The sequence below is a fragment of the Prorops nasuta genome, unplaced genomic scaffold (genome assembly GCF_024137725.1).
Source record: "Prorops nasuta isolate Cenicafe-Biocafe unplaced genomic scaffold, Cenicafe_Pnas_1.2 PNAS00048, whole genome shotgun sequence".
NCBI lineage: Eukaryota > Metazoa > Arthropoda > Insecta > Hymenoptera > Bethylidae > Prorops > Prorops nasuta.
This window is the reverse complement of record NW_027116845.1, coordinates 523,804-533,279: the sequence shown is the minus strand read 5'-3', so window position 1 is coordinate 533,279 and position 9,476 is coordinate 523,804. Positions and strand designations below refer to the sequence as shown.

The 9,476-nt window shown below is 35.2% G+C and overlaps 1 protein-coding gene across 1 annotated transcript; it reads left to right on the top strand.

Moving 5' to 3' along the window:
* Positions 1-6,553: 6,553 nt before the first annotated feature.
* LOC136784130 (uncharacterized) lies at positions 6,554-7,677 on the top strand. The gene is made up of 3 exons (XM_066744648.1): positions 6,554-6,605; positions 6,684-6,818; positions 6,908-7,677. The coding sequence occupies exons 1-3, from the start codon at positions 6,554-6,556 to the stop codon at positions 7,675-7,677; spliced, it is 957 nt and encodes a 318-aa protein (XP_066600745.1).
* Positions 7,678-9,476: the final 1,799 nt, after the last annotated feature.

Sequence of the window (9,476 nt, the reverse complement as noted above, 5' to 3'; positions counted from 1 at the left end):
TTCATCAGCCTCTCGAATTTTACCGTGTGTTCTTGAAATGTCTTGGCGTAAATTACAATGTCATCCATATAGACGAACAATTCTGTCCCTTGTAACCCCGCTAGTACCGAGTCCATGACGCGTTGAAAAGTGGCTGGGACATTTTTCAGGCCGAATGGCATTCGTTTAAATTGGTAATGCCCATGGGGGGTAGAAAACGCGGTTTTATGTGCGTCCCTTTTGGACATTTCAATTTGATGGAACCCCGATGCCAAGTCTAGTATCGTAAAATACTTGGCTTCCCCTAATTGGTCTAGGATTTCTGTAATGTTAGGCAACGGATATCTATCGGCTACGGTTTTCTCGTTTAAGTGGCGGAAGTCTATCACCATGCGCCAACGCTTGTTGCCATCGGCATCCTCCTTCTTTGGGACAATCCAGACTGGGGAATTGAAAGGAGAGAACGAAGGTTCGATGATGTCGTTGTTCAACAACTCCTGTACTTGTCGGTTTATTTCTGTCTTGTGGACGGAAGGGAACCTGTATTGCTTAGTATAGACTGGGATTTCGTCAATAGTATTGAAGGAGCATTTTGTAGTATTGGCTGGACCCAATAGGCCCCCCGGTATCTTAAAATTCTCCATGTGCTTCGTAACTAAATTCGTTACGTACTCCTTTTCTTCATTGTTCAGCTTATCTAGGTTTAAATCTAATCCTAACTTACTGCTACTAGAGACTTGGAAAATATTCTGGAATTCAGTGGATTTAGAAAATTCGGTGGATTCAGTGGATTCAGTGGATTCAATGGATTTTGTGGGTTGAGTCGTTTCGTAAGGAAACTCAACGGATTCAGCGAATTCAGCGGACGGTGGTGCTTTTCTAGGCACCCCGTTATATGCGAGAATTTCCACGGTAGGAACTTCGGCCAACACGTTCTCCTCATTGACGTTGCAGGCAGCGCCATGGGCATAGCCCTTGGAGTTCGTAACTACTACTTCTCCTATATATACTCCCTCTAGAGGACTGAGTCTCGGTATCCACCCCCTTTTTACTTCGGGATTCCCTATTCTAAACTTAAAAGGGCCGCACGTCCTTCCGGTCAGCGCAATCACCTCGGGGTTTTTGAACGGTATCGTAATGCTATCCATTTTTAGGCATTCCTCCTCGTAGCAGATCCTGACTTTATTGCGCGCGAAGAACTCGTTGCCAAGGATTCCATCGTAATTAATAGGAAAAAGGTCCGAGACTACGTGAAATTTAGCGGTTGTCCCAAATACTTTCAATGTGATAGAGCCTAAAGTAGGTAATTTTCCCTGCGTGATCCCCGTTAGTGACAAGGTGTCGGAGCTATTGAACCCACCGTGTTTTAATTTGTGCAACTTTATAACGTTTACTTGCGCTCCCGTGCCTAGCAAAAATTCCGCGGTGCCTAGTAATGAATCAGTGATGCAATCCACGCTTCTATGGTTGCCATGGCCCAAGTTAATAGTAGCGATTTTTAATTCTGGTTTGGTGAGGGTCCCGGCAGGTCTTGGTCTAAAAAATGTCCAGGTTGGAGCTCATTACTATTATTATAGCTGTTCGAATAGTTATGAACGTTTTCGCTCGGGTATTGTTCTAACGGTTATGGGGGGTGTTGATAATTGTTCGCTGGGTTTTGGTTTGAATCGAGGGTTGGTTAGTCCGATTGCATAAACCTCACAGGATACTGTCGGTTATTTCCCGGAGAAGGATATGAAGAATTGTATCGCGGGCCGGTAGAGTCGTTCCATGTTTGCTTACTCTGGTTCGTGGGGCTCGGTCGATTATTATAATTAGTTGGGTTATTCGACGGATTGGATGTAAAAGGAACGGCATGGGGATTGGGATTTTGCATGGCTTTTCTGTAAGCGAGCTTCCTACACACCGATATATCATGGCCCGGGTTTTTGCAGTAACGGCATATTTCTCGGATTTCGGGTAGTGAGGGGTTCTGATTACTCCTCCCGATTTGAAGGGGTGTCGATGTTTGTCGCTGTTCTGCGTTCCCTGACATTTTTTCTGGCTGCAAATCGCGATCTATCTCTACGGCGTTAGAAATTGCCTCCTTTAGGTCCCCGTACCTAGACAGTCGCACTCTTAAATGCAAATCGTCCCGCAGCCGGTTAACAAATGACTTTAAGATGTCCTCTTCATGCTTCCGTATAATGCCTACTGGTGGCGAGCCTTGCCATTCGTCCTCCACCCCTTCTATTAACGCGGTGGAAATTAGCTTGAAACGGCCTACATAGTCGAGTAGATTTTCGCGAGGATGCTGTTTCATAATACTTAGTTCCCCTAAGCACCGGTTTACTGACTTAGTGAACCCAAATAACTTTGTTATGTGATACTCGTATTCTTCATACGACTCGAATTTGGTTCCCAGCGTAACATTTCCGGCCGCTCGTTGCAGATTATTAGCCAGAAGTTCGACGAAGGGTGTGTGCGTCTCAGGGGCTACCTGAGCTTTGACCTGTCTACAGCTGGTCAAGTATTTTCTGAGGGTATTGCTCTTGCCGTCGAAGGGTATCACGAGTTTTATTGCTTTAAAGGGGCTCAGGTACGGCTCCTGTGAGTTTACACTGAACGGGGTTATTTCCCTATCTACCCTGTCTCCGTTGTATTCTGTCGCGCGTTCGCGGTCATTTTGGACTATGAGACCCCTTAGCCTACTTATAGTATTTTCTTGAGCTTCTTCGTGCCTATCTTTTTCTCCAATTTCCCTTCTAGCGTGTCGATTTTCGTACGGAGTTCTTCCATCTCCTCAGGGTTTCCCTGTCTCGCGGATAATGCTTCAATCGTATTTTCTAATTCGCGTATTTTCTTATCTCTACTTTGTCTTTCCGTCCGCAGCATCGCGACTTCATCCTGCGATAACCCACTCCTTCTCTTTTCCAGTTCTAGCTCTAATTCCCTAATCCTATGATTGCTGGTTGCTAGTTCAGCCTGTAGCTGGTCGAAGTGGACCGGGGTCAAACCTTTACCGTTGGACATCTTTTCGTTTAGTGTTTGGTTAATTATCGAATCGCGTATCCCACTTCTGACAACAATTTGTAACGTCCTGGCTTGCGAAAGCTGAATTTACTGTACAGCCGGGCAGTTCGTGAATTCTCTGTTCCGGGCACTATACTTTCGATTAGTTTACCCGGGAACCTGCCGCGAATCGATTGGTTAAATGAATGAAATCTGGAGTTATACCTGTTTGGTGTTGAAAGTTGTCTTCTCCTTGGTGATGGGAAATGAAGGCGGGAAAGAAAAGCGTAAACACCGTTACACTTTGGTACCGTGAAAGAAGGTATTATTATTATGATAGCTAAAATTATGACAATGATATAATGTTTCTTATTAAACCAGGTAAAATATAGAATACAAGTAGCTAAGCGAAAACTGAGACAAATCGATTAACGAGCACCGATGTGCTTGACTTAAAACAGAAAAATAGAATGAATGCCGAACTTAATTACTGCATTAGGTTAACCTAGAGCTGGACTCTCTGCCCCTCGGAGTGGGGGTGCGCGTTGAGCTAGGGCGCATGCTTTAGTTCCCCCACTATCTTGTTCGGAAAACAGCTTGTTGCTATAATATCTATTCCCAGGGGAGAGGAGACGTTACAGTGCACTAATGATCCGTTGCTATAGGCTCCTGTTGTAATACTACAGCTTATTCGTAAAATTTTCAATTTATTAACGTTAGTAGGAAAATCTGATTTATGCCATTTGTTTGCCAAAATAGTACGGTTAGTAAATCCAAGGAAAGATCCTATAATGTTGGATTTTTCAAAATGCACATCATAAATGCAGATTTTACTTTTTAAAGTTGTATTATTACCGCGTATTGTAATTGGGTAATTCTCAATATTGTCTGGATTCACCTCATTTGTTGACAGTGATTTACGTAAAAAATCATTCAATGCTTCTATTTCGTAAGAACCATGAGGAATATTTATATTCAAATCATCGAAATAAAATTTATCGTTAGTTGCGTCAATATTTAATATAGAATTTAAAGCTTCAAAACTAATTAAACTAAGTTCATAATCTTCATCATTTTCCAATTCAATAGATGGAAAATAATAAGATTCTAGTTGTCAGTTCGTATCGTTTAATGTTAACGTTATGGATATTTTAACACTTGGCATGAGGGTATACTTCGCCGCCGAATTACGTGTGCAGCGGAATGCAAAGCGTTGCCTAGCAACACAAACAATACGCATTTAATATCACACAGACGTAATAATACGTATTTAGTAGATTTGTGGTGGTTAGCAAGTACCCATCACAAATTTACTAAATACGTATTTTTACGTGACCCGCGCTCCAGTGAAAGACTGCAATAAACGTAAAAATACGTTTCCCGCATGCCAAGTGTTAAAGAGACTGAAGAAATATATTATGATAGTTCTATATATTTTCACGAAGAAACTTAATACAAAGATGACCACAATTTTTTTCAGAATAATACTGATATTGTTTATAATTATATACGATTTTTGTATTTTCACCAAAATAATCTATTAATTCTTTCGGTGGTTTTGAATTTCCAAACGAATCAAAATATTTAATATTATCACCATTTTTTATATATGTAACCCAATGAGTACCAGATCCTTCTTTATTATCCAAATTTACAATTGCACATTCTTTCTTATGAATTTTTTTAGGTAGATTTGAACGCATATAAACACCTTGAAATACTGGTAAATTTTTTAACATTTTCGCCAGATATATGTTGGTTGTTATGTCAATTATTTTTTTTTCTTCTTCTGTTTTTTTATGTTTTTTTAATTCACGACCTCTCTTATAAGGAGCAAAATAAAGTCCTTGTCCTTCAATTGATTTATTATGACACTTTAATTCTTCCAATCGTTTTCGTGCTGCATTAGAATCATTCAATGCCTTACTAATACTTGCAGCATCACCAGCTAATGATCCAACGGCTGAAAGACCTGCTAATATAGGTGCTAAAAATTGTAAAAATCCTCCTCGTTTTGCACTTGGAATAATTCTCTTCTTTTTTTCCTCTTTACAACACCTATACCAAATTTTCTTTTTGTTTTCATTGCTCCATAGACAGTTAAAGCAGCTGCACGTTCTGAAAATTTAGCGTCTTTGGCAGTTATACGTTTTTTTGCACTTTCAGCAAGAATTCGATTAGTTTCGTGTCGCTCTTTCAGATCTCTGTTTTTCGAATATGCAATGTCATGCTCTTTACAAGCAGCATCAAGTTGATTAACCCCACTGTCTCCTCTTGCCAATCGTTTGTTTAAATGTGTACCTGGACCACACAATTGGTACCCAGGTATATGTAATTCAAATGGAAGAGCATTAATAACACTGTTAACTAGTCCTCTACCTGTTTTCCTTTCGTTTTAAAATCTGACATTCACGACAATCTTTTATAGCTGGTGTAGGACCATCAATATGACTTCGCGACCACGGTTGATTATAATGTTTTGTATACGAACGACATTCTATAAATTCCTTGTCATATTTTATATGGTCAGGTAATCGATTCCACAAATATTTTATTTCGTGTGAATAATATTTTGTAAGAATCACCTTTGGTACATACTTTAATTCCTCTTCTGTCAGATCACCAATACGAGAATCAATCACTATTATGATAATGATTTAAACTGACTGACTCATTCCCTTGAGTGCATTCTCTATATATACCCTTCAACTAATCTTGGATTATAGTACAAAGTAAAAATGAATTTTATAAAGCAAAATCTACGAATACCAGTTTATAATTTAGATAATAAATATTCGACAAGCGCAGAAGAACAACGAAGACATGGAATATTATTACCAAATACTATCAGAGCATTAGTATGTAGTCCATCAATTGTAGTAAAATTAATGCAGTTCTCGCACTTCTTCTCAGCCCTCACAGATTACGCTTTGAACATATGTATGTTTATTCTAAATCATTAAATCAACCAAAATATTGTTTCATACAAAATGATTGTAATAATCTAGAGGATATAATTAATTATTATACTTTTACCAATAATATAGATGTTATTCCTGTTAATGATAGTATGCAAAATTCTATTTTTATCTTTGACGATGTACCATATGATAACCAATCAATAATTCGGGAATATTTTTCGATGGGTAGACATTCTCAAATTGATTGTTTTTATCTTTGTCATACTTATGCTAAAATTCCTAAACATTTAATTCGTGATAATGCAAATTTTATACTAATATTCAATCAGGATAATACAAATTTACGTCATATTTATAATGAACATGTAAATAATGATATGTCGTTTGAAAAGTTTTGTGATTTATGCTCAATATGCTGGAAACCAAAATTTGGATTTTTGGTAAACGACAAGGACAGTCACTTCAATAGTGGAAGATATCGTAAAGGTTTTGATGAATTTATAATTATCAAATAAAATGGAGAGAGAGAGAAAAAATAGAGAGTGTCACATGACAAAAAATATTAAAACATACATGATGTGATTAATTGAAGTTAGTAATATTGTATGTGGCAAAGACAACACATCATGGAAAAACAAACCAACAAAAGTAGTAGTGAAAATATGAGAAGTTTAAAACAGGTAGAGGAAGTGAATAAAGCAATTGTTAATACTAGTAAATCAATACGAAAAAAACATCGAGCACTGAAGATGGGTCAATAAGAAGATAGGATGAAAGTTATTAAAAGTTTAGAACCTATTATTCAACCACTGCAGAAAATAATTAATACAAAAGATGAAGATAAAATATTAATGAAAATGGAACCGAGAAAAAACATACGTTTATTAAAGAGAATCCATTCGGAAACATCTACTCCAATAAAAGAAGGTCGGTTGAAGAGAATTCATTCAGAGTCATCTACTCCAATATAAAGGAAGTTCCGTGGAAAAAAATACGTGAAATTAATTTTAATTCAGAAGAAATAAATACAAATCGTCATACTTCAGCAAATAACGCAATTGAATTAAATCGAAATTTACATGATACATCTCCTACAAATGATAATATAATTAATTTAAATGAAAGTTTTAACAATCAACCGATTGAAGAAGAAACATCATTGCCCATGGAATATATATCAATTGATGAGTCACCTGTTTCAAAACAATATGCTACAATACATTCAGTTTATGCAAGAGAACTGCTTCTAGGACAACATGAAACAATTGATGATGTTTTTGGTATATACACCGATCCTCGTGATAATAAATTATATTTGGGAAATAAAATCTTTCATATTGATTCCAATGATGTTGTAACAGTAGGTGAAAAAAGGTATCAAGGTACTAAAGGATTAATTGAACTTTTGTTAATAAAAAAACCTAATGAGACACTCTATAACGATGAAGATTTAAAACAATATAAAGATATATTACAGTACACAAGTGCACATAGACGAGGTCATATACCTGGTGAACACATTAAATGTAGTAAAGGAGATAAATATATGTTTATTATAAAACCACTCTTTTCTAAAATAAAAGGTCAAGGTTTATGGGTTAGTTCTCCCAGTATGTTGCTCAATAGAAACAATAACATTGATTATGTTCATTGGGATGATCCTAATGAACTTATTGATCGACTACGATTACTCTTTGCATCACAAACTGCAGGAAACAATTCACATCAAAATGAAATAATATCTATTATTGAGGAGATTAAAGAGGCTGGATTTAAAATAAATTAAAATAATTTTCGCATTTTCAATCAGTATCACGATGACCATCGGTGTGTTTGGTAAATCTTTAAATGAACGATACCGTTATCGTTAAGTGTCAAGAAAAAGACCTAGAATAGATAATTCTATTGTAGGAACAGTAAATCAAAATGAATTTTTAACATTAATGGAGGTAAATATGATGCACGCAAAAGACGAATTATAAATTTAGGTGAACCATTAAACCATACAGATGCAGTGACCAAATCATATGTTGATACAGAAGTTAAAAAAAAATAACGAAGATCCAGCCAAAATTGATAAAGTATTTTTACAGAATGAAATTTCAAATAATATTCCAAAATTTGATTTGGATACAAGAAAAAGATTTCAATGAAAATTGGCAAAAAAAATTGGATGATTTTAATAAAATAACTACTAATGTACAATTACAGAATGATAAAGTAAAAAATGAAATAGAAGAACTTGATTTGAAAAATAAAGCAAAACAATTTGAGGAAGACTTTGACAGGAAGAAGAGTGAAATTGAAAAGATGGAGAGTAATGTGAAATTATTGAGTGATAGTGTTAGAAATGAAATTACTAAATTAAACTTGGTTGAGAAGAAGAAAAAATTCGACGAGGATTTTGACAGGAAGAAGAGTGAAATTGAAAAGTTGAAAAATTAATGTGAAAACGTTAAGCGAGAATATCAAGAGTGAAATTAAGAAATTAAATTTGAATGATAAAATGAAGAAGTTTGAGGAGGATTTTAACAGGAAAAAGAGCGAAATTGAAAAATTGGAGAGTAGTGTAAAATCGTTGAGCGGGAAGCTTCAACGTGATATTAAAAATATGAATTGGGATGATAAGAGAAAAAAATTCGAGGGGGATATTGGTAGGAAGAAGAGTGAAATTGAAAAATTAGAAAATAATGTTAAATATTTGAGTCAGAATGTTAAGGATGAAATTAAAAAAGTGGATTTAAGGAATCAAATTAAAGAATTTAACAAATATTTTGAACAGAAAATAAAATGAAAACTATAAAGGATTATGTTAATAATGAAATAAAAAAAAATAGATTTATTACGTGATACTTTTAATAAGGATACAAATAAAAGTTTGAAAGATTATAATATATTAAAAACTGATGTTAAAGCTTTAAATGATGATATCAAAGGTGAAATTAAGAAACAAATGGACTTTGGTGTAAATATGATAAATACATTAGCCGAAGAAATTAAACGAATGAAAGACCAAAAAATCCTTACTATAAAACCTAACTTCCCACCAATTCCTACATTACCTTCAGTTATTCCAGAGAATGAACCTGTTAATTTTGAAGAATTATTGAAAAAATGCATGAACTGTTGGATAAGGGAAAACAAAAATGAGTAAAGAAAAAAAACAACTTGTTGATGAATTACATGCTCCAGCACGAAAAAATTTTATTAGAAGACAAGTTATTGTTCATGGATATGACGATTTGTGGCAAGCTGATTTAATGGATATGCGATTGTATTCAAAAATTAATAAAAATCATCAATATATACTGACAATTATCGACGTGTTTTCAAAATATGCTTGGGCTATACCAATTAAAACTAAAAGTGGAAAAAATGTTGCTCATGCATTTTCCAAAATTTTAGAAGAGAGAAAACCAAAAAATTTGCAAACTGACGATGGAACAGAATTTTACAATACAAATATTCAGCAACTAATGAAACATCATGGAATTAATCATTATTCAACGTATAGTATACTTAAAGCATCAGTAGTTGAACGTTTCAATAGAACATTGAAGAGCAGTATGTGGAAAATGTTTACGC